The following is a 24,905-nucleotide window of genomic DNA, read 5'->3' on the forward strand; positions in this document are numbered from 1 at the left end:
TACGGCCACCACCGGGGTTACGCACATCCCCTCGCGGCTTTCGGCCACCACGGATCCGAGTCCCGCGCCCCGGTCCCGTGCACCGGCCAAGGGTGCCCCCGGGTGGCCGCTCCTCTTTGCCCCTCCCGCTCCTCCCGGGGCGCGGCCCCTTTAAGGTGCGGGGTGGGCCCGGGCGTTGAACTCTCGCGGGACTTGGGGGCCGCGCTCTCGCGAGGCTGGGGAAGAGCGCTGATTGGCTGCGGGGGGTTGAATGTAAGATGGCGCCCAGGGAGCTGTGAGGGGAAAAGACTCGGGGCCGAGGCGGCGGCGGCGCGAGGCGACGGCGGCAACGGGGCCGGGGTGAGGCGCAGCCGGGCCGGGCCACTCCGCAGCGCAGCGGGACGGCCGGGCGGGGTGGGGGAGTGAGCGGTGGCGGGGCCGGGCGGGGCCTCCCGTTGGGCGCGGAGGGAGGCGGCGGCGGCGGTTCCGGGGGCGGCGCGGGCCCGGAGGGGAGAGGGAGGGGGAGGGGAGAGAAGAGGAGGGGGCGGCCCCGCTTGTCGGGAGCGCGCACCCGCCGCTAACGGAGACGCGCACTGCTCGGCCGTAGACCCGCGGGGCGCGCACCCGTCCCGCCCTCCCCCCCCCCCCCCGCCTCCTCCCGTACCCTCCCTTAAACCGGGCGCGTCCTCGCCTCGCCTCCCCTCCCCCGGGCGGCCCCTTCCCCGCGCGGGCACGGTCGGCGGCAGTGCGCTCCGGAAGGCGCGGCCTCCGCCTCTGCGCGGCCCTCGGCGGCCGCCGTCCCTGGCGGAGCCCCCAACATGGCTCCTGCGGCGGGAGGGGGGGGCGGCGCGGCGCCTCCGCGGGCCCGGGCTCGGCCGCCCTGCCAGGGAACAAAGGCGGCGGGTAGCGGCCCGGGCAGCGCCGGACTCGCCGTAGGGGGGGACCGGAGGAAGCCCCGTGGGCTCCGCGCTCCAATGGGGCAGAGGCCGGGCCGCGGCCGGTGATCTCAGGGGCTAAATATGGAGCGTGGCCTCGTCTGGGCCCGGGGGCCGGCGGTCTGTGTCGTTCCCGTCTGTCCCGGGCCTGTGGGCAGCGCCGGGCCGTGGCCGCTCGGCCGGGAGCACCTGCGGGGGGGAGCAGGGGGGAGCTCTGGATACGGTCACTGCTGCTGCCTTGTTCTAAGTTCTTTTTTTCAGTAACTCCGGTGTCACCGTCTGCGCCGCGCCTGTCACCGCACGGTGCGAGCGCCCTGTGTGACAGATGTGCTCACACACTCCTTCCCAGTCACACTGGTCAGGCTGAGGGATGCGATGGTTAGGAATTGGGCACCTCGCAATTCTTTAGAAGGAGCTGCTAGCTGCGTGGACGATCATATCTTTCCCAATTTCGTGGGGGTTTTGTTTTGTTTTGTGTCCTTAATGCAATGCATATTAAAAATAAAGCGGCTTTAATAAAGAAAGAGGAACTGGGGATAGAAAGGGCTTCTTTGTTCTGTCTTCTCCAGAACGTTACAAGTCTAAGAGCTCAGGACAAGAGCAGCAGAAATACATGCAACATGGTGACTGGTGAGTCCAGATTGTCCACATGCTGCAAGCTGTGTGTGTGTTTTCAGTAACCTCAGTCTTAAGTTTTATGAACTAACCGTATGTGCTCATGATCTTCAAAGAGTTTATTGAACTTATTTCCTGGGAAAAATGCAGTTATGCTGACCAGGGAGGAATTACCTTCTTTATCAGAGAAAGTTTATTGTCTGGATGTTCCTCTATTATTTTAAAATGCAGCAGTAAAAACACGCTGCCGAGATCTTGTGAGGATGGGTGTTTGCTGTTTATAATGCCTGACTACAGGATGAACAGAATGTGTGAATTAGTATGTTTTAATAAGTAACAGTAAAAGTGGTGACTGCAGCAACGAGCTGTGTGTGTTGCCCTACAGAGGCCTGTTAAATGCACTCCTGAGCCTTAAAGAGGTTTTCTGTCATGAATGCAGGTGGGTTTAGTTTAAACAAATAAATTCTCTGGGAGTTCAGCATTACTTTTCTGAACCTCTTGCTGCTGCATAGGGTTCTGTGCAGTGCAGTTCTGGAGGGTTAAGTGCTTTCAGGTAAATAACCCCAAACAACCTTCAAACTGACAGGGGTGATTCTGGGATAAACTTAGTCCAGTCCAGCTTCCATCTGAGTGCCAGAGTTGGAGAGGTGTAGAAGAAACTGAAGGAGGATCCTGCTGCTGTTCCAGAGTGGGAACAAACACCACACACTGCAGTGGGGTTCTGATCCAAGTTTAGGACTCCAGGTGCTGCAGTTGCTCAGATGAGTGTTTCACTCCCAAGCATTAGTGGTTCTCAGCATACTGCCTTCAAACAAATATAAAGGAAGACCTTTCCATGCTAGAAGAGAGGAAAAGGGAGCTTCCTTGTAACAGGGGAAGAAGAATCAATAGCAGGGGAAGAATGGCTTTGTTGGCTCTTGGTTTTGATGCTAAAAAGAACTAAATAAGGTAAAGCAACCAAGTAGGGACAAAGATTTGTATCTAGGGAATTAATGCTGTGTTTGTTCTGCTTCCTGGTGTTTGGAAGAGGTAGGTGACAGTTTGGTGGTGGACCTCTTGATCTTTGGGCCTGTTGCTTATGTGTCTGGGTTTCTGGTGGCTTCTGGTGTCTGCTGCACAGGAGTGCAATGTATCTGAGCCACCCTTGACAGAAGGGTTGGAGTTCCAAAAGTAAAAATGATGGGTAATGGGTAGCTGCTCTTGATGACAGTGGCCTTGCTGAGTCCCCCACTTTCTCCCTTGACAAGATTAGCAAAGGTGGACAGCTATTCCTGGAGCCATTCCAGCATAATCAAAGTCAATGCAGGAGCAAGGAAGAAGGCAGGAGCTTTGCTGAGATGTGAACCCATCATCAGCAGATAACTGTTATAGAGGATAGAGCCTCCAAGAGCTCTAGTGCTCTATAGTGTGTAGTGCTCACATCTGGCTTCCCAGTGTGGCATCCTCGAGGTGTGTTCTTCATCAGAATCTTCCCTCTGAAAGCTGTTTCTGCTGGCACACCTCAAAATGGGCATGCAAGATGATTGTGCTCTTCTGAAAGCCTCTCTCTAGTGTCAAAGTCAAATGTTTGCTGACTCCAAGCTGAAAACTGGGACATGTTAATAGCTCAAAATCTTTCACTTTCAGAGTGTGTAGTGGAGCCTCTTGCAACTAAATGCAAGATGCATTCAGGTGTGCCAGGTGAGTGTCCTGTCTGAGCTGAGGATGCCTTAACAAGGTTTTTCTGTACTGGTGTCACTCTGGATGTATTGTCACCTGGGAAAGGACTAATATGTCCTCTAGAGGTGGAGAGTACCTCTTGGGTGGGTCCTGGAGGAAACCTTACTCAGCAGCTGAGTGAATAGTTACATCACACACAGCTGGCTTTAAAATGTGTCAGATCGGAACCTCTGAAAGGCAAGAGAATTGTTCTGTCCAGCTGAGGGCTCTATGGGAGCTTCTGTAAGCTGATTTTTACAGAGGTGTTGGATGTACTAAAGGAACACTATTACCTGGTGCTTTTTGCTGAACATTAATGCATGTTTTAAGAATATTTTCTATAGTAATCTCATAGAGCAGCAAATATTGCTTAATCACATCAGAAACGATAGCTAGGGTGTGAGTTGCCTCGCTGGTCCCCTTCCCCTTCCCTTTGATATTCTTTCTCCTGTGAGCCTGGTCCAGTGCACTAGCCATGAGCCTCCTTCATGTAAACAGAAACTTATGTGTGTTCAGACTGCTGTCATGTAACAGTAGTGGGTGGTTAGAATTTGCTCTTATCTATCACTGATTTTGGTTGGGATAGGAGCTGGACTTGTGAAGTACACTTGGGTGCCATGGAAGGCCTAGAACTAACTCGCATTTTCATACAGGCTGTTGCAGTTGTTTTTTTCAACCACATATTTCTGTCTTGGTTCCACTTTGTTAAATCATGGTAAAATGATATAAGAGGTTCTGCTTTTGTACCTATTTTCTGTAGAACTACGGCTATAATGTACATATAGTGATGATTGTCCCTTTTTCTTCCTTTCCACACTGAATCAGCTCTTCTAGTCCTAATCTTGTGCTCTTTTGCATCTTTTTCACAACTATCTCAGTGTTACCTGGTAGTGTTATAGCTCAGATCTCTTTATCCTTTATCAAGGCTAATTAGTGCCTTAGAAACAACCAGCGTACTTACTGCAGAAACAATTTGTGGGTTTGAACAAGATAAGTCAATAAGAGAAAAATGCTGTCAGAGTATACCCTAGAGCTTTCTAATGTTCTCAGGTGGAGTCATCTTTTCTGTTGTTTTTTTTTCCTTACTCTCACTTTCTCCCTTATCTGATTTCTTTCTCTCTTTTGTCTTCATACATGGCATGTTTCATGTTAACCTCTTCCCATAGTAGACAGGCATCAAGAACTAATGCTCCTGTTGTCTTTGTCGTTTCCAGAGCTCTGCTTATTCATGTGTGTAGTTCCCCATCTGAGGAATCTCTTGATTCCAGCACTCTCCTTTTGCTTGCTGTGTTCAAATCGATAAGGCTGTCCTCATCCTAATAGCAGTGGGCTGAATGCTGCATCTGATGCTCTTCCGTTGTGCTTCCCATTAGCTGCCTAGAATAGAACTGCATGGCTGACAGAACATGCTGCTTGGTTCTCCAATCTCTGTGGCTGCAAAGCAGGGCCACGGGTACTGATTTCTGAGCTTCTCTCACTAATACTGCATGCTGCCAACAAATTAAATGTGTGACTTGGTTTCATCTGTTACGGGGCTCACCTGGTCTGGGTGGAGCACAACGCAAGAAGACTCTCCATGGCAGTGAGCTCTTGGAATAGTACCAGAGTTACACCTGGTTATTGTTCAGACCTCCCTGAGCTGCTAAGGGTTAATCTGAGAAATGTGCAGTAGCACAAGATGCCTCATAAACTAAAGCATCTGTCTTGGGCATCTGGCTGTGCATGTTTGCTGGTTTTCATACGGTACTCGGTATGAGATCTTATTATTGGAGCTGGGAATATCCTTGAATCAGAGGGTGCTGTATTTAAGCCTTTAACTTTCTCTTTTCTTAAGGAACCCTAAGGACCTTGCAATATGAATAATTCTCTGGAGAACACCATTTCCTTTGAAGAATACATCCGTGTGAAGGCGCGAACGATCCCCCAGCACAGGATGAAGGAGTTTCTGGACTCCCTTGCTTCCAAGGGTCCGGAAGCCCTGCAGGAGTTCCAGCAGACAGCCACCACCACGATGGTGTATCAGCAAGGTGGCAACTGCATTTACACGGACAGCACAGAGGTGGCTGGCTCTTTGCTTGAACTTGCTTGTCCTGTGACAACCAGTGTCCAGCAGCAAACCCAGCCAGAGCAGCAAATACAAGTTCAGCAACCCCAGCAAGTCCAGGTAAGTGTCTTAAATATTCTCTGAATTCATGTATGACCTGCCAACCCAAGGAGTAGTGTTCAGAGCCAGCTGCTAACCTGAAATCACAGATAAATGCTTAAGAAGCAGGGCCAGTTCACTTCATATAAACCATCGCTGTATCCCTTTTGTTTAAGGAATTTGGTAGTAAATTTCTCTTTTGCCTGTGCCTCCATTGAGCCCCTCTGCAGGAGGAGTAGCAGCACACATAGCGATGTGGTGGTGTAACCTCTTGGAGAGATGGTTGACAGTTCTGGCATATACACAGCTCCCTGAAGCCTTTTGCTGTGTGTGAAGTTGCCATAAATACCACCCCCCTCTTCTGCTCTTATTTTATGTTGTTCTTGTGGGTGGTCGTGGGATCTAACCTGTCTTCAGTTTTGGGTTTTTTTGGTGTTTTTTGTTTGTTTGGTTGTTTTTTTATGAAATCAATAATACTTAAATGGTTTTACTTGAACATTCTAAAAGTTGTATTTCTTGAACTGGTTTTTAAGTCTGGGTAAAATGCAGGGACATCAACTTATGTTATGAACTAGGGGAAGATATCTTTCAGTCTTTCAGGAAAGGAACTCTGAAAGATGCCTATGTGTCGAGGTAGATAATCCATTTACACAGTGAAAAGTCTTCTGTAGTTTTTTTAATAGGGATTAAAGTAATTTGTATTGCATATTAAATAAGCAAATCCAGTACCAGGGGTACAAACATGAAATAACTGCTTTGGTCCTCAAACACATTTCTTAAGTTGAAGTGTTTATACATGGCAGGACATTTACCAAGGTTCTCTTATGATATATCTCTGAACAGCTGGACTCTCTACAGCTGTAACTTTGACACACTTCAGATTTGAATCTTTCTGTCTTCTGTAGCATTGACTATAAAGTTGCAAACTTTCCTCTTTTTCGACAAATGAGGATATGGAGGCACAAGTTGTTGAAGATAAGTTGGTGTGAACTTGCTCCAGTTGCAGTAGACTTGTCCATGCTTTTTATCTTGCAGCAAAGGCAAACTTGCCTCTTTCACTGGGTAACTCATCTCCAATTACACTCTATTAAGTAAATTAATACTTCACTGGGACTTCTGTAACCTGTTGTCCTGACGTAACTGGGGTTGCAGGGCTTTTGAAGAATAAAAGCCTCTAGTCTCACAGACATGATTTAGATCTCTGCACCAGTGTATTAAAACTGATCAAGGATACTTCTGGTTCTGACAGTTAGCATTTTTTTTCAGAGAAGTCCAGAGAAGAATGAGGGTTGGCAGTTTTGGGTGTCCTAGCCTTAAAGATGTGCAATGTGCTCAATCAATTGTGAAAATCAAGGATTTATTTTTTCACCTCCTGCAGCTGCCTCCTTTCAGAACTAGTCAAAGTTCAGGCTTGACCCTTGCAACCCTCCTAGTAACAGATAGGGAGGGAGGTCATGTAACACATGCTCCAGAGAAAAAATAATCTCCTGACCTTCTTGAAAATAACCATAGAGTTGCTGCCAGGGACCTGTTCTTGTTTTATAAACTGAATGTCTTGCACCCTGAGGAGTATGAAAAATATCTGATTAAAGTTAAGATTTTAACAGCTTCCCTAAAGAGTTGTCTGCTCTCTCCCTTGTTCCTGCTGTGGCTTTAGTTTAAAATACCTGCTTCTACCTCTGAAAGTTCAGATCAGAATTAGTGTTGGTGTTGCCTACCCTGCTGCTCCCTCTGCCGTGTTACGAGCCTCCAGAACAGTTCTGGTACTAGATGTGGTTGCAGCTTTTGTGAAACAGCAGTGCAGCTGCCTTCATGTGTGTTTTGAGCAGCTAGCTCAGAATTACCTTGAAGTGAAAGAATTAGTGTTACCTTTTTGCAGGGATGAGGTTAGAGACTAATGTCTTTGCAAGTCATTGTTTGCAGCACTTTGCAAGAGTGTTTTTCTGTCTTTCAAGATTTCTTACTGAGATGCAATTTTATGTTAAGCCCCTGATCTAGTGTTCACCTGGCTCAAGACTGTCACTCTGGCACGTGTGGTACAGCAGTGTCTGAATAAAGCTGGATTTTGTTGTGGCTCTGTGGTGACAGTCTTCCTCTAGAGGAGAGCACCTCATTCAGCTGGGTTGCTTTGCTAAAAAACTGCTCGTGTTGCATTATGTGAAATTTTGATCATCCACTTAAGCCCCTTAGGTTTTGATCAAACTTATGTCATCCCAGTACTTAATAATCAGTTCTTGCTAATCCAATTGCAAATTAGTGGAAGACTCTGAATGATTACATTTATATCTGGCAGTGACAGTGGTGCTGAAGGTGACTAATGATATGACCAGTCATATGACCTCACTGTTGCAAGTGCTGATGACAACCTTAAAATCATAAAGATAGGCAGACGATGCTCAGGTTTCATCCTTGCTGTGAACCAAAGACAGCGTGTGACTGTTTGCTGCTTTTATTTATCCTGGCAAAACAAATTTCCTGTTTGAAGAGGTTTTCACCTTAGGGTTTCCTTGCCCAAAAGGTTCAGCAAACTGTTGCTAAATGTTTATTTTAGAGGCTTAGTGGATGCAACTCTTGGGCTCTGGACTAGTCACTGCTGCAGTACAAGTATCTCAAGCTCCTTCGTGCCCATTATCACAGCACTGCCATCAGCCATCTTAGAGTTTATTATGTCAAGTTGTCATACCCTGTTCTGCATTGGGGTGGTTGTGAAGGGCTGGGTTTAGCTCCAGACAAGGATGACTTGTGTCAGCTCTACCTTTGGTGGGACTGTTGCTGGTGAGTCTTGTGCATTGAGGCCCTTAAAATGATTACATTGAGGAGAGGTGTTAGCACTGACATGTTCACTGAATATGCTGTTTCTGCAGAGGTCAGTAAGCCTCTTGAACTTCTTCTGCAAGAAAATGTAACTGAAAGAATATCAGAGGACTGGAAGGTATCTTTGCTTAGGACACATGCAGTGGATATGGGTTATCCTCAGTTTCAGCTTTATAGTAAGACAAAGTCTGATGGCTACAGCTGGCAAGAGCCTCTCAGTCAGGGCTTGAGGGGCGGATGCTACAGGTGAGCAAGATGACAGGAATACAACAGGGGGTGGTTGGATGCCCATGTAAAAGTTCAGTTAAGGCTTATGCCTTTCTTACTGCTCAGTTTTTTAGGTGTTTGTTCTTCAGCCCTTACTTTTTCAGTCTTCCCACAGTCTATTCTGACACTTTAGACTATTATAGAAAGCTGGGCCTTATTCATGACACATGTCAGGAAAAGATGCCCTTAAGTAGCTTCAAAGAAAATCTTAGAATACACCTGACCTTCACTTCTGATGGATGCAGCTTGCCCTTGTTCCAATCTTGGTTCTGAAGTTTAGCCTGGAGACAGGGCTCCTATTTGCTTACCTTTGAAAATGTCCCAGTAAGATAGTAGTGTAGCAGCCAGCACTAATTATCATTTGCTAGGGCTGAGCATGACTTGAAAGAATGGTTATAGTCAAGCATGATGTTTTCAAGGTAGGAGCTTCTTGTGTGTGGAAGTAGGTTCCTCTGTGTTTTGTTTCCTCTGGTTTACATGTTTCAACTGTCACAGGCTTGCATCCTGTGGCAGTGTATAACTTAACAACACTATCTTGATATTGTAACTGTTCACACACAAGGCCTTGTTTGGCTTGTGGAATTCTCTCTCTGATGTTGATAAATGAGTAGAGGAAAAATCTGTAGTGAGAATCTGTCTGGCAGTTGTTCTGAAAAACTGACTTGTACACTCCCCATAGACCTTGTTTACTTAGATAGATAGCAAAGGACTTCCTGTAAAGTAGTTGAATAACAAGTTCTAACATTTCCTGCTACTTTGGTGATCAGTCTGTTCACCTCTGTACTTCAGGTCTGTTTTGTACTTGTACAAATGCTTTCTGGCATAACATTAGAAAGAAGTCTTTATTACACTGTTAGTTTTTAGTGCTGGAGTCACTTTAGCTTAGGACTGTTGTTGAGGAAGGTGTATTTTAAGCCTTTTTTCCTTAAGTTGGGCTAAAAAATAATGGAGGTTGCTTACTATTCTCCTGTGCTAACCAATTTTTTGTCCTAAGTGTTTGACTTAGTTGGATTGCTCACGTGTGGAATTTTAAGGTGTACATGCATTATTTCAGGGAGATGGGAGGATTTGGACCATACTTCATGCAGCAAGGTTATAACCTGCCTCCACTAACCTTTCCTAGGTTTGGAGCTGTCATTTAGGACTCCCTTCAGATGACACTAAGCTGTGAGATGTGGTTTTGTTGTATCTAGCTTTAGTGGGAAAGACTAGACCTAACTTTGAAACAGTCCTCTGGAATGTAGTGTGCACACGTTAGGTCTTCAGTCCTGCTCTGGAGGTCTGATCTTAGTTTCTCCTACTACTTGCTAGTGTAAATGTAGCTTTAGAAACCAAGACTTGTTTGTGAAATGAGGTATTTAAGAGCCTATGAGGTGCTCTAGGACATGCTAGATATAAGAAAATCCATGCAGGCAGGAATTTGTATGTGTGCTCATGTGGATTTAAGTTTTTGGAAATAATAGCTAATCTAGTCAGTCCACGGATGAGATATTCTGTGCTTGGGAATTCTTTCAGATTAATTGTTTCAGAACTGCAGTTCTGCAATATGATTCCTTGTTGGGCAGAGAATCTGCACAGGGCAGATGTTATGAATCCTACTTTAGAGTTTGTCAGAGTTAGTCTGTCAATCATAAGGAAAAAAAAAGACCTTTTGAACTCAGGCTTCAGCTGCACTCTTGCTCATGGAGTTACTTTATTTTCTTTTTATACATGCTCAGTTCTAGACAGAATAAGCTTTTGAGCTTTACAGGACAGAAGATTCCCTACAAGGGAATCTTAAAAATTTAATTCTGTCCTGCTGTTATGATGCAGGGCTGACTTCTAACACTTTTGATTTTTTAGTCAGATGGTACTTGGTCCAACTTCTAGCTATTTCATGTTAAAAAGCCTTTCTCTGGTAGCCTGCTGGGAAGTGATTCTTTCCATGCTGTTAGATCCAACCTTGTGGCAAAAAGCAGTTTTTCAGTACTGGTAACTTGGCATATTCGTCTTGCACCAATGTAACTGAGTAATTCCCAGCATAACGTGTTTTAGCTTTAATCTTCAGCATAAGGTGAAGATTTAAAATCTGTCTGTGGGTCTTGGCCTCTAAATTTCAGGCATTCCTCATTGTACAGAGTCTTTTAAAAAAGTCAACTGCTGCTGGCATTTAGTGTAATTCTTTTTCCTTTTTTTCTCGGTTAGCGAGTTGGACAATGTGGTCAATGTAAGAAGCTCTGGTCTCAAACTGGTTTGAGGTCTTTAAATCTGAAATGAATGCTTGTAGCACTCCTGGGTACAACCTACTAGAAAATGGGGGGATCTACTGCAAAATATGGTTGTTAAAAATGGATTTGTAATTCAGAAGGGACATGTAACACGCAGGAGGTAGAGCTTAACTATCCTTTTAAATAAGAGCTGGCTCTAATCAGAAGCGTAATGTCTGCAGTTTGCAGTGTGGACAATTCCCACTGATTCTAGAGTCTGCCTTCATCTTTTTTGGATCTGGACTGTGTGTTAACAATAACAGTGTGAACTCTAAAGCAGCAGCAAGACATCCAAACTATAGGGGTTAGGATTTAGTCCTGGAGTATTGTAGGGCTTCAGGTCATGATTGCTCATCTGCTGTTAAGTGATGGAAGTTGCGTGTGACTAAGAGACAGCAGGCTCGGTCTCTAAAATGGGTAATGGTCCAAAGCTATGCCAGGGAGGGTTGAGACTGGACAATAGGAAGCTCTGGGGGGTTGAATGCTGGAACTGGCTTCCTAGATTGGGTCCTAGAGGTGTACCTGAAACTGCCTTGAACTGGACTTGTACCTGGGATCTGTGCTTGGGGCTGTTTGCCGAAGGCTATACTCATGCTGCAGGGCAGTATGATAAGGGTATCAAATAGAGCTGAAGAAGCACCTCATAGGTGACTTCATAATTTTCAAATCATTGATGCAGCTTTTTTCACTGTCATGCTGACACAGGTCATGTGTTTCTCATTACCTTACAGGAAATAACTGTAGAAAGTCTGTGTCACCTGGATTACAGTATGCTGCCTATAGCTCCCTGCAGGAACCTGTAAAATTCCCTGTTCTTAGTGGAAAATAGAATTGGTTCTTAACAGAAGTGATTTACAAAACTGATCTGCACATGGTGCATTTTGCTACCCAACTTTTCATTCCTTAGTAGCTTAGTCTGCAAGTGAATCTTCAATGATTTTTTTAAGACAAGTTAGAGGTGATGCTGGGAAGTGAGATGTTGTGTGCCTGGCTAGTGTGGTGTCTCTGTGTGAATGCTGCATTAGCTTGACTGAATGTAGAAAGTAAGGCAGAAAAAAGGAGTAAGAAGACATAGTTTTGCAACTAAATGAATCTGGGTTGGCTTCGAACTTCACGGGTCCCTCCAAGGTGCTACTAATAAAGCTCTACATCTCTCAGTTGTATTTAGAAGTAGAGTGTGAGTAATTAATTCCATCCCTTAAGATCTAGTGTTAAGGAACCCTGGAGAAGCATCTTGATGATAATGGGAGCCTGGGATGTCACTTCTAGGACAAGGCAAATACAACAAAGTGTCTGTGTAAATGGGGGGAGGGGGGGAACCTCACTTGGTGCTGTGGTGTGAAGATACCAGCAGGGTTGGGTTTGAGGCCTGGAATGTGAAGTTGTTGAAACGTGAACTTTGTGTTGGGGGCTACCTCTGACTTCCAACTTTAAATCTGCGCCTAGATTGCTGCTAGGTACTGTGACAAATCTTAGACAAATGAGCATTGATGTGAGAGGGTGTGGTGTTTTTTTGTTTTTTTCTCATACAATGAAAGGAACTGTGTTTGGATCCAAGTCTCAACATATTTTGTCCATGTTATTCAGCATTGTGCAAGTGCATGAGCTAGAAATTACAACTGGGTAGTTCGGACAATAAATGGAATGAAATGGAGCAAGGAAATAATGAGAAAAGAGTTTGGTTTAATTATTATTGCCAAGTATTTTAAAAAACAAAATGCTGCAGTGTTGCCCCTTAGTGCCTGACAGATTCAGGTTGAACTTGCAACTTTCTGTGCTGACACCTGCTTGTGCAGTGTTACTATTAGCAGTTGGTTTCAAAATAATATTTCTGTGCTTTATGTGGAAAGAGCCAAGTGCTGGTCTCATCTTACCCATATTTCTTACTGCCTGTCACTGGCAAGTGATCCTGCGGCCATTTGGAGGACTAGGGTTGAAATCAGTAAAATGATCTTTTAGAGCACAGCAAGAACAAGGCAAGCTCCTTCATTTTGTAGCAAGATAAGCTTAATATCAGAATTGCAATGTGTGTGACCTTAAAGTCTTGCTATTGCGAGGCCTGTGCTGAAATAACATTTTAGCAATGCAAATAGCTCAGAAGAGTCTTGGCTTCCAAGGATGCAATCTGTTGGCTTGAGCCCACAGAGCTCTGAGGATGGAGATGCAGCTCACGAGCTGTTCTGTCTCTGCTGAGGAGCGTGGTCATGTGCAGAGCTGAGCAAACACATCATCCCCCATATCCCTGCGATCAGCCAGGCACTTCTACAGTAGCTTAGTTTCATTTTCCTGAGATCTTTACTAATGGATTCATAAATGGGACCGTAAAGCTGAGCATAAAAGTTCCAGAGCACAGACCTCCAGTGATGTACCATCTCTGGTGGCCCTTCCTTTGAATCACTGAAGTTTGCTGGTTTCTAACTGCTGAATTGGTGTCTTGCAGGTTCAGGTCCAGGTCCAGCAGTCCCCACAGCAGGTCTCCGCCCAGCAGCTCTCTCCACAGCTGACTGTCCATCAGGCTTCGGAGCAACCAATACAGGTCCAAGTGCAGATCCAAGGCCAGGCGCAGCAGCAGGCGTCCCAGACAATACAGAGTCAGTCTCTTCAGAGCCCCAGCCCATCCCAGCTGCAGGCAGCTCAGATTCAAGTGCAGCACGTGCAGACTGCCCAGCAGATCCAGGCTGCGGAGATCCAGGAGGAACACATACAACACCAGCAGATCCAGGCCCAGCTTGTGGCAGGCCAGGCCATTACTGGCGGCCAGCAGATACAGATCCAAACAGTTGGAGCACTGTCACCTCCACCTTCTCAACAGGGCTCTCCACGAGAGGGAGAGCGGCGGATCAGCACTGCCAGTGTCCTTCAGCCAGTGAAGAAACGTAAAGTGGATATGCCAATTACTGTATCATATGCTATTTCAGGGCAGCCAGTTGCCACCGTGCTGGCCATTCCTCAGGGCCAGCAGCAAAGTTACGTCTCTCTAAGGCCAGACTTGTTAACAGTGGACAGTGCCCACCTGTACAGTGCCACTGGGACCATTACTAGCCCCACTGGAGAGACTTGGACCATCCCTGTTTACTCTGCTCAACCACGTGGTGACCTTCAGCAGCAAAACATAACCCACATCGCCATCCCTCAGGAGGCCTACAATGCCGTCCACGTCAGTGGCTCTCCAACAACGCTGGCTACCGTGAAGCTGGAAGATGACAAGGATAAGATGGTGGGAGGCACTTCAGTAGTGAAGAACTCTCATGAGGAAGTGGTGCAGACTCTTGCTAACTCGCTCTTTCCGGCGCAGTTTATGAATGGCAACATCCACATTCCAGTGGCAGTGCAGGCTGTGGCAGGGACCTACCAGAACACAGCACAGACGGTGCACATATGGGACCCGCAGCAGCAACAGCAGCAGCCCACGCCCCAAGAGCAGGGGCAGCAGCAGCAGCAGCTACAAGTCACTTGTTCAGTAAGTTAAAACTGCTTCTCAGTCCAGGATTAGCAGTGTGGGAGTGATGATGGAGAGGGAGGATGTCAGTGGACAGCTGCTGTCTAGGAAGCAAAGATGTGTCTGTCCCAGTAGCCTGGTCATGATGTAGGGCATTTGACTCCTGATAAGTGTAGGACTGCACTGTGTTAATGTTTGTACGTAATTACAGGATGCAAAGCTTCCCAAAGGAAGGTGCAGTCTTGATCTTTGTAGTGTAAACTAATAGGTACTCATAGTGTAAATTTTAAGATATGTCCTGGTGACAAGATACATGCTTATTGCTGGCTTCTTCATAGCAGATACTTCAGGGTCTGCAGTCTTGTTCTGAGTTGTTGTAGGTGCTGCAGTGGACAGGCAGGGATGCTTGCAGCAAAGTTGAGCAAATATACTGGTCAGTTAGTTGTCAGTTACTTGTGTTATGCAGTATGTGGAATCCACAGCAGATCCAGTGCCTGGGTAGAGTGCAGAAGCCTGAGTAGTTGTAAGCAAACTTCATGGAGGGCTGTACATCTCTGTGACACTCTGTCCTGCTTCTGGTAAAAGCCTGGTGTGCAAGAGCACAGCAACAAGCAGTGACAAGTAAGCATCTCTTCATAGTGCTTGGAAAACCTAGCAGCCAAATTTGTTGCTGTTTTTTTTTTTTTTTTAGCAGCTTTATTGTTATCTTTAAGCCATAGATTACTTTGAATTTGCTTTTAAAACTCAAATAATTAGGGCAATTAATGGCCTCTCTTATATGTGCAAATGAGTGTAATTCATCTTATAGTACCAGAAAGTGAAAAGTGATTGATCTGTCAGAGATGGCTTTTGCTGAATGGAATGAAGGCAAAAGTACCCAAGTCTGCTAGTATAAATGTTGTTATAAATTCTTTCTGGTTTATAAATAACACTGTTGGCTTTATAAAGGCACATGTGCCCTCTGCTTCATCAGTAAGCACTGGGGCAAGGAGGATTACTTTGTGTAGTCACGTCTGATTATTCTGAGTTGATGGTGGGCCATAGCCCACCAGAATCTTCACTGAAAAGGCTTCCCTTCATCTCTAGGTAACTTCCAGGTGTGGGAAACTCTTTTATAAAGCTATGCTTTAAGCTACACTTTATGGGTCTTGGTTGAGGATTTTGTTTGTTTTGTCATGTTCAAAGAGCCTTCTGTAGCTCACCTTTTCCCTGTACTGGAACTTCAGAGGATTACTTCATCCCCTTCAGTTATTTGAACAAACCAAGTTGACAGAACTTACTGCCTTTGTGCTAAACAGGATTTTTAGGCTTATTCTTGTCTTCTAAGAGCATGAGCCACATCCTTGGGATCCTTTTCAAAGTATTAACTTCGTGATTTCTTTAATGGTTTCTTAAATGGTTACTTGTAAAGCTTCCACTAACAATGTGTCTTCCTCTGTACAGTGGTCTACAATTCTTGGGTGTCACACACTTTTCCCAGTTCTCTGGGTGTTGTGTAGGCCCCTAAGTACAGTGACAAGTCCAGGAGTGATGCATTCTTTCTCTAAGAGGGAAATAAAGCTGCTTAACTTCTGGGGGTTATCCCTCACAACTGTGAGACAGAGGAGGAGTTTCCCTGCTTGCCCCATGCGGTCCTCAGGCATTGTGCTGCTGTGGGTTCTTGGCAAGTTGCAGCTATTTTGCTCAATCTGTGAAGAATGCAAGTTAGAAAGCAGCTGCTGGTTCAGCTCCTGTGCCTTGCTTCACACTGGACAAGGTGTCTGTGAGGTCAGGGCAGAATATTGCCCTTTGGTTGGGCTGACAGGTGACTGTCTCTAGAAAGCTTTCTGCTCTCTGGGGTGGAATGGAGCAACACTCTGTAGGAGAGCAGAGGCTCAATCATAGCTCCTGCAAAGGCAAGGTGTCACTTCACCCTTGGACTCCTGTCCTCTTTACAGCAGAAGCTTGCCTTGCAACTTAAACTTTGTCACCATCTGCTTTGATAAAAACTGGGCCCTTTCAATCCTAGTCTCCCTCTGCAGTTGTGATAGGTGCTGCTGGTGATGCAGGGGCTGATAAGCAAAGAGCTGTTATGAGCTTAAAAAAATACCAACCAGAAGCAGTCAGAAGGTCTGAGGCTCTTGCAGGCTTTGCTTCTTCAGCTTTCTTCTGTAAGAATTGCTATCTCTAACATTCATGGTGCCAATGAAAAATTGACTAAGGGACTGTAAAGCTTCAAGTTAATCTCCTTAATTGAGGTAGCCATGAGACTTTCTGTGGCGTGGGATTGAGAAGCTGTAGTGAAGAATGCAGAGTGAGTGAGTGCAGCTGGAAGAATGCAGCTCTTTCTGGAGATGTGCCATCGATTGCCTGTAAAGTAAGTTTCAGTTTGAGGCAGTAATTTTTTGTGACTTAAGGTCCTGCTGCAAAGTAAACTTTCAAAGGGTCTGGAGATCTCTGAGGTCATAGGGCAGCAGAACAGTAGCTAGTCTGTGTTAGCAGTATTTGGTAGTTTGAGAGTGTTTCATTGCAACTGAATTATTATTTTGCTGCTGGTGCTCTAGTCTGTTATGACTTTATACCTCTTACAAATGAATTAATCTTACCAGCTGTTAACATTAAGAACAGAGCATATCTGTTTTGTCTGCCTGTTGTGCACTGAATAATGAGAGCCTGCCCTTGGTGGGCAGGGGTGGGGAGGGACACTACCACACACACCACACCAGTGTACCCAGAGCCTTACTCAGGGCAGTTTAAATTTGGAGCAGCCAGGGTTAGTAAAGCTGATGGCACTTGGCTGCTCTTCCCTGCCAGGAGCTGGCAGTCTCTCTAGCTGCTGTGTCTCAAGGTCCTGTCTGCAAGGGATCTTGGGCTATTTTTGTGGTGAGATGGTGGACTGCAGTGGTGCTTCAGTGACAAATTGGTTGCAGCAAAGTGCTTTGAAGCAAATAGGGCTTCAGAATCAATAGTCCATAATGTTTGTCTTCAAGGGGAAACCAGAAGTCTGTTGTTGAGAGGTCTTTGACCCCAAGAAGTTCTTTGAAGATCTTTGAATGTAGTGGCTGGCTTCTTCACAGCATTGCAACAAGAATGGCTTGTGACTGTTGTGACCTATGATGTTCTGCAGGATTTGTAAATGCATCAAATTGCAGGTTGCATGGATTTGCCAAAGGGGTTATAAATGCATCCATTCACACTGAAAGTGTTCTTGGAGGGATGAATGCTCTTTTGTGAGCAACAATTCAGGTTAAAAGGCAGAAGTGTTCTTCGGATTAATATCTTGTTAAGTAAGGAGTGTTGCAAAAGTCTGATAGCCTGGGGGGTAGAGGTAGTTTGGTGTTAACTTCATTTTATTGCTGTTTAACTGCTGCATATGGAAGTGTGTATGTACAAACTGAATTGTTTTCTCTCACAGGCTCAAACTGTACAGGTTGCTGAAGTTGAACCACAGCCTCAGCCACAGACTTCACCTGAACTTCTACTCCCAAACTCTCTGAAGCCAGAAGAAGGGCTTGAAGTGTGGAAAAGCTGGGCACAGACCAAGAATGCAGAGCTGGAAAAAGAAGCCCAAAATAGGCTAGCACCTATTGGAAGTATGTGTCATAACAGCATGGCCTTTCTTTCCTTTTAAGTGGGATTAGGAATGACTAAAATGTTAGCTGTTTACCACTCTGGAAAACACCTTTGTTTAATCAGTGATTGTTTTCAAACTTAAACTTTGATTTTCTCTGCAGTGCTAATTATTACATGTTCCTACTGCCACAGCACAGGTTCCAAGGGAAGTGTTAGCTCTGTGCTGAGCCGACTTGAGCACCCAGGATGGCAGCAGTAGAAAAGGTCACTGTCCAGCTCTGGTGCATGGATGAACAAAATGGCTGTGAATGCCAGCCAAGCTGGTAGAGCATTCATGGAATTGCTGTTTTCCAATGGCTGCAGGGCAGCATTTCATTGTGGACCTGGTGGAAGAAGGCAATAGTCATGCAGTTGGCAGAGCAGAGAGTCTTCCTGTCGGATTCTTGCCCATTTATCTTTTATTAGATCTGACAACCTAAAATCTTGGTTTATGTCAGCATTCTTTGTTATACTGAGAGAAGGAGGTAGTACTGGGCCTGCCAGATAGAGTCGCAGAGCCGGAGATGTGGGAAATCATTCCTTAAAGATTGGGAAATAATATGGCTTTATGGCTTAAATAATATGGCTTTGTTTTGTTTTTCCAGGGCGTCAGCTGCTGAGGTTCCAGGAAGATCTCATCTCTTCAGCTGTGGCTGAGCTGAATTATGGTCTATGCTTAATGACACGAGAAGCTCGAAATGGTGATGGTGAACCCTATGATCCAGATGTGCTCTACTATATCTTCCTGTGTATTCAGAAGGTAGGGGGAGGACTGCTAAATGTGCAGCAGAGCCCTGCATCTTTTCAGCATGTATGGGAAGGGTTCTTTTATAAAAATGGAGACCGTGGCTTCTACTAAGCTTCCCAACAATTTTACAAGAAAAGTCTCCTTGTTTAAAAAAACCCCAACAGCCCAGATTAAATCTAATTAGTGCATGGCAATGCTTTCACCTACTGAAGTAGTTTTTTTAAGAATTGTTAATAGCTGAGTTCAATATCATGGTGAGAAAAATAAATCTTTTCAGGTTTTTTTTTTCTGGTGGGGGGAGGATGATGTTTAAGGAAGTTGTCAATCTCAAAGTTTGATGTAGTTGAAGCTTTAATGTGCAAGAACTTAGCTTTGTGTGGGAAGTCTGAGTTGGTAGTATTAGCACGCTTTCTGCAAGAGGTGCAGGAGCAGAGCTAAACTCTGGTAGGACAACTGAGCATTTTTCCTCCTTAACATGAAAAATTAGTGTCCAAAGGACAGTCAAGTGACATAATTGGCAGTGAGTGCACCTGAAATAAAAGGTGAAATCCAACCTGCTTTACTTTCTGAGCTGTTTTTTCCTTTCTGTTTTGGTATTCCTCTGATAATAACTGAGATTACCTACCCTGTAATGGGCTTTTTGCAAGGGTCTGCGCTGTTTTAAATAGAATGTATTAGTCTTCTGTGCTGTGTTGTAAAGTGTTTGACCAGGCAGGTATGTTTGACCTAGGCTCTTAGGATAAGGTCTGGTCTGAGGAGTATACACACTGTCACTGTACTGACTGTGGTGTGAATGTCTTGCAGTATCTCTTTGAAAATGGCCGAGTAGATGACATCTTCTCAGATCTCTACTATATTCGGTTCACTGAATGGCTGCATGAAGTTCTCAAGGACGTACAGCCCCGTGTTTCCCCTCTTGGTAAGAACTTTCTTTTAAAAAGCTTTCTGGAGTTTGGAATGTTTAAACTGAACTACAGCATGAGTGTTGTCCCAATAGAAACTCTTTCAAAGTACTTAATGTCCCTAGGACAGCTCATACTGGTCAGGGAGAAAAAAGTTGCTCCTGCAGTGTATGCTGAGGTTATTGCACGTGTTGTGCTCAAGCCCTGATTGTCATGGAGAATGATTGGTCTGCAGCTCTTCACCCATCAGAAAGCAGCTTGTTGGGTCTTTGTAATGTGATGCAAATGGCTTACTTGGAAGCCAACTGAGCCTTGGTTTGAGTTAACCTTACATCTTACTGATGTAAAAACATACCTTGCCTCTAATGTGTATTGTTACTTTTGGAGATAATAGAACACTGCTGTGTTATCTTGTGGCCAGATGGATACAGTCTGCAGGACCAACTAAGAGTCAAAGCAGAAAAACAATGTGTGATGAGAGCCTTAAGTGCTGCAGTCAAATCCAGCTCATCTCAGCCCTGTGTTACAAGATGAAGGCAGAAGGGCAGGGAGGAGGAGCAGTTCCAGAAAAGACAGATATTGCCAGAGTTGTGTATGAGAACTGGATTAAAAATTGCATTTTCAGAACACAGAAACCTGGTTTCTCATTATTCTGCCCCCTTTGATCTGATTAGACATCAGTGAAGAAGCTATTGCTTGTGTTCAGAAAAGTAGCTGATGTTACAGGCTAGATGGCTTAAGTAGCACCGTGAGTTTTGGAATCCTTTTGTTTTCACTGTGGCTGTTTGATCTGTGTTTTGTCATTCCACAAGCCCCAGAGTTCATTCTGCTGTCTGTTTCTGTTTATCTGTGATTTGGAGTATAGTATTTCTCTTCTACACAAAGGACAAAAAAAAATATCTGAGAATCAAAGGATTACTCATGTGTCCGAATACATCACTTGGCACTGTGTGCTGACTAAAGCTGCACACAGGGCCAAGAGCTGATTTGTTACAGTGGCCTGCCTGCTCTCGCATGTTATTGGATTAGGAGCATCTGCATTGGAGTCCAGCCATTAATTAAAAGCTGTTTAAGTGTGTATTTCTTTCTCTCTAGGCTGGGATGTATAGGCGTATTGCAGAAGCATACTCTCCACAACTAGAGCTTGGTGTATATATACAAGTGTTTCCTAACTGTACCCACTATTAAAAGAGTTAATTGTTGCACAGTAGTGAAGCTTGAGATCAGTGAGGATCTTTGCCTCCCTTTAAGATTTGTTCTCCAGTACTTAGACCATAAAATGCAACCTGTGTTCTTGCTGTGACTGTCTCCTGGCATGATGCTGACTTCTGATTGTTACAGGTTACGTCCTCTCCAGTCATGTAACAGAAGAGATGCTGTGGGAGTGCAAGCAGCTTGGAGCTCACTCTCCTTCCACCTTGCTCACTACACTGATGTTTTTTAATACAAAGTAAGTACTCAGGTCTTGGGGAATAAAAACTTGAAACACCTTGACAGGGTTGGTAGAAAGCTGCTGCACTGCGTTAGGGCAAAATCATGAATTTCTAACGGGTGCACACAGTGCCCTCTTGCAGCCCTATTGTGCAGAAAAGATGCAGTACAACAGGGAGATGAGCTAGCAGAGGGGAAGCTGAACTTGTGGCTGTTGCATGCTTTACTGCTGGAACAGTCTCTGTCTCAGTGTTGGTTTGAGATTCAGCTGCCCTACCATCAGTAAAGGTAACTACCTCACTGTTGTGACTGCATCCTTTACTTGCCTCTCAATGTCTCATGTTCTCTTCTTGTTGCTCAGATACTTCCAGTTGAAAACAGTAGACCAGCACATGAAGCTGGCCTTCTCCAAAGTGTTGAGGCAGACCAAGAAGAACCCTTCTAATCCCAAGGATAAAAGCACGAGTATCCGCTATCTGAAGGCTCCTGGTGCGCACCAGACAGGACAGAAAGGTAGTGTCTGGGAGTTTTCTTTGGGAATATTTACTTACTGGGCTTGAAGGAAGTGGATGAACCTGGAGATGTCTGGAGGTAGGGCTTAAGAACCCAAACCTTCAGCCTAGCAGCATAATTTTCTTTGTGTAGTCTGTCTGAGAGAGCTTAGTATCTTCTAATAAAAAGTCTGGGTACGCACCATATCTGTGACATGTAGGACTCTGCAAAAGCTGAGTAATTTATTTATTGCCACTTTTGTTTATTTATGGGCAAAGGGGCTATTAGGTGTGAGTGCTTATGAACAGAGGGACAAACATCTTTGGGAGGGCTTCTTTTATCTCATATGAACCCATATGTAAGTACAAATCTGTCCTCTTAAAAACACGAACCCAGGATTTAGCTGAGGCACTGGAGTTTCGGTAGTGAAATTTTTCTCATTGTGGACACAGGCAGAGGAGAAATGGAGAGAAGGGTAAGGGTGGGCTGGGTTGTTTGGTAGCCTGGGGATGAAGCAAGCTCTCCATATAATGCTTTGAGCATTTACAGCCAGGTGCCTCTGCCCTGGCACAGCCGTGTCTCTCACCAGCTTTTGCATGGTGACACAGCACTTCAGAGCACGGAGGCTGTGTGGCACTGCTCGGTTTGCTGTACTCGTGCAGAGTGTCTGACAGATTTTGGGGGGGGCTGGTTTATAGTTACAGATGACATGTATGCAGAGCAGACTGAGAATCCAGAGAACCCCCTGAGGTGTCCGATAAAGCTGTATGACTTCTACCTCTTCAAATGGTGAGAGCTCTTGTTCTTGTGTATGGTTGCTTGTCTGCTGTGACTGCCAAGCTGCATATCATAGCTGGCCTAGTTTTCAGGGCTGTGTTTTATTGCTGGCACAGTTTCTACATGTGCATAAACTTAGAGAAACGGGGAGGGGCATTGATGTGAGAGGGTGGAATTTACTCTGATGGCACATAAGCTGAATTTATGTGGTGTTTAAAGAGACAAATCCTGATTTGTGAACTGGCTGCTCTTAATCTCATACCTACTCTGGAGGTTTACTGTGGTGGCATGAGTATGCTGTTCTGCCTGAGACTTGCAAGCAAGTCATCTGGAACATCCACAACTTGAGAAGAGAGTAGAGTCCTATTCAAATTGGCTTCTGAACAAAAATGAGGACTTGCTTATGGAGATAGGAGAGAGCCTCAAAGGACTCATCTCTAAAGGATTCTGACAATTAATGTAGATGTCCTTTGCATGGCTGGGTCTGCAGCTAGACTGCATGCAAAAATACCCCATCCTTGCTTCACTCTGAATGACCCTTAAAGCCACGTGTGTGTGTTACACTTCCCAGTGAGAAATTAAAATTACTTTCTTGTAGTTGTCCCCGTGACTTTTTAACCTTGGCAAGGCCTAAAATCTTTGGGACTGCTGCTGCCCCTAGATGTAACTCCATACCTTCGTGTCTCATCAGCCAGATATTCACTGTCAGGATTTGTGAAGCCTGGGGTGAGGACAGTGGCAGTCTCTCCCTCCCAGGATATTCTGTTAGTCTGGTTATTTCTGATCTTCCTCACGCAGCCCCCAGAGTGTGAAAGGCCGGAATGACACGTTTTACTTGACACCGGAGCCAGTGGTGGCCCCCAACAGCCCGATCTGGTATTCCATCCAGCCGATCAGCAGAGAGCAGATGGAGCAGATGCTCACCCGGATCCTGGTGATACGAGAGATTCAGGAAGCTCTTGCCGTGGCTAATGCCAGCACCATGCACTAAGGCATCCTTGGCTCAGAAGGGGTGGGGTGGGGTGACGGGGGAGGGACAAGCAAAGATAAATTGTACAGACTTTTACACTAAAGGAGATGCCTAAGTTTTTGGTTTTTTATTGGTGTAGTTATGAAGCCCTTTTAGGCTTCTTCTCTTTAAAAGAATCTAAAGGAAAACCTACCCATTGTGTATCCTACCCAACACACCAAACTGTTGGAACCATTGAAGGCTGCATATCCCCTGCAAGCTGGGAGCTGTGGAAAGCTGCTGGTTGACTCTGGTTTTTTTTATGATGTAGAAAACATGAACTACAGGATTGGCCTGGATGGTTGGGGCCTCTGTCTCCTTGGAGCATGTGCAGCCTAGAGGGCACAGAATGATGGATGGACCTGCTCAGCCAGTGGAGGAGAGGCAGGCATCTTCTTTTCTTGTGCTTGGACGTTAATTTGCTGTTATCTTGGAAGGAAGAGGAGAGAGTGAACTGCAATTGTGATTTATACAAAAAACCCACAAACCAACGATTTCTATTCAGACCTTTAAGTGACATTTTTAGATGTTAAAAGTACAAACTTTACCACACTCTTCTTTTTTGGCCTAACATTGAGGCCTTAAACCTTGAGGCTCCTGTGCCTGATGGAATTCTTGTAACATACACTTGTGTATCATATAAAGATACCACCCTGTTTCTCTTATGTATTCTTACTCTAGTTGTTTATTAAGAATGACGAGCACGTCTTTTCAACATGCCATTGAACAATGTGTCTTTATTTGGGGAAGAGTGAGCTGTGAGGGTGGGGGGGTCATTATTCAAAGATCAGTATGCAAACCAGTTGTTTTCATCCCTGTCTGTGCTTTCCAGCTTGACTCTGCTGGACTTCTTTCACCCCTACAAATTAGGAAGGTAGAAGGGGATTAACTTCTGTTGAAGGACCTGAATGTCTGCTTGCTGATGGAAGCTCATTGTCAGGCTAGGAACATGGGATCTGTGACACCAGATCAGACTGTCCCAGTGTTCTGTGACCAGCCTGTGGGGCTTCACCCCTAGGCAAATCCCCTTCTCCTCACCTTTGCAAACTCATCACACCAGCGGCATGATGGAGGGGTGTTGGAGGGAAAAGGCTTTCCAGGAGCAGCACATGGCTTACTCCTGCCATTTAACAGCCTTTTCACAGTTTTTAACACAGCTGTGTAGCTTCTGGCATCATTCATGATCATAAATCCCAACTCTGTAGCTTTTGCTTTGCTGCATCTTAAATGGTTGCTGTATTTTATATCATTAACAGTAGTCTGCTCTTTTGAAGCCAGTGGGTAGCCAACCGTGCTTGAAATAGGAGATCATTAGCCAGGGTTGTTATTTGTGCCACCAGCTTCTTGGATGCAGAGAGATGACTCTGCTTCTTGAACTTGTTTTCCCTGCTTCTCCATCTCAAGTCCCTTCCCTGTTCCAAAACATAGAGATACCTTTAAATATAAGTTACAGTAAAAGAACTTAAACGTGTGTACAGGCAAGCAGTTTTTCTGAAGCTTCTGTTGACCAGCACCTGTCTGTATTTAGAAGGAAGGAAGGTCTGCCCTCTCTGGTGGTTGTGCACAGTGTAAACAGTGAGAGTTGCCATAATGTTCCCTGCCTTGGTGCTCTTGATCAGTGTTGAGGTGTGCAGGCTTAGAGAGACTTCAGGCCTCTGATGCTTCATGATGATGTTGGTGTTCATGAGGAAGCAGATGTGCTTCGGTTGGTTGTCAGTATTAATTTGTTCCCCCTATAGGACTTTGTGTGCAAAGTGGTGCAGAGAGGTGAGGTTTTTTGTTAATACCTGCTCAGTGTCTGCCCTCAAAGTTGCACAAG

The 24,905-nt window shown here is 45.3% G+C and overlaps 1 protein-coding gene across 2 annotated transcripts; it reads left to right on the forward strand.

Annotated features, from left to right (window-relative positions):
- The first annotated feature begins 199 nt into the window (after positions 1 to 199).
- Positions 200 to 23,803, forward strand: QRICH1 (glutamine rich 1). 2 transcript variants are annotated; one of them, XM_071756079.1, is made up of 11 exons: positions 211 to 339; positions 1,484 to 1,544; positions 5,062 to 5,391; positions 13,138 to 14,157; positions 17,531 to 17,708; positions 18,333 to 18,487; positions 19,280 to 19,394; positions 20,719 to 20,827; positions 21,170 to 21,321; positions 21,999 to 22,089; positions 22,876 to 23,803. In XM_071756079.1, the coding sequence occupies exons 3-11, from the start codon at positions 5,083 to 5,085 to the stop codon at positions 23,066 to 23,068; spliced, it is 2,322 nt and encodes a 773-aa protein (XP_071612180.1). In that variant the 5' UTR covers positions 211 to 339; positions 1,484 to 1,544; positions 5,062 to 5,082; the 3' UTR covers positions 23,069 to 23,803. The 2 variants fall into 2 exon arrangements, with proteins under 2 accessions (XP_071612181.1, XP_071612180.1); XM_071756080.1 differs by lacking the exon at positions 1,484 to 1,544 and having other exon boundaries at positions 200 to 339.
- The last annotated feature ends 1,102 nt before the right edge of the window (positions 23,804 to 24,905 follow it).

This window comes from Heliangelus exortis, chromosome 12, assembly GCF_036169615.1.
Source record: "Heliangelus exortis chromosome 12, bHelExo1.hap1, whole genome shotgun sequence".
In the NCBI taxonomy this organism is placed as follows: domain Eukaryota; kingdom Metazoa; phylum Chordata; class Aves; order Apodiformes; family Trochilidae; genus Heliangelus; species Heliangelus exortis.

What these genes read in the sequence shown, in the direction of transcription:
- QRICH1 (XM_071756080.1), top strand. Translation starts at nt 5,083, where the DNA reads ATGAATAATTCTCTGGAGAACACCATTTCCTTTGAAGAATACATCCGT. An exon ending in TCTTCCTGTGTATTCAGAAG is followed by an intron (nt 18,488 to 19,279) that starts GTAGGGGGAGGA and finishes AATGTCTTGCAG; the next exon opens with TATCTCTTTGAAAATGGCCG. An exon ending in GACTTCTACCTCTTCAAATG is followed by an intron (nt 22,090 to 22,875) that starts GTGAGAGCTCTT and finishes TTCCTCACGCAG; the next exon opens with CCCCCAGAGTGTGAAAGGCC.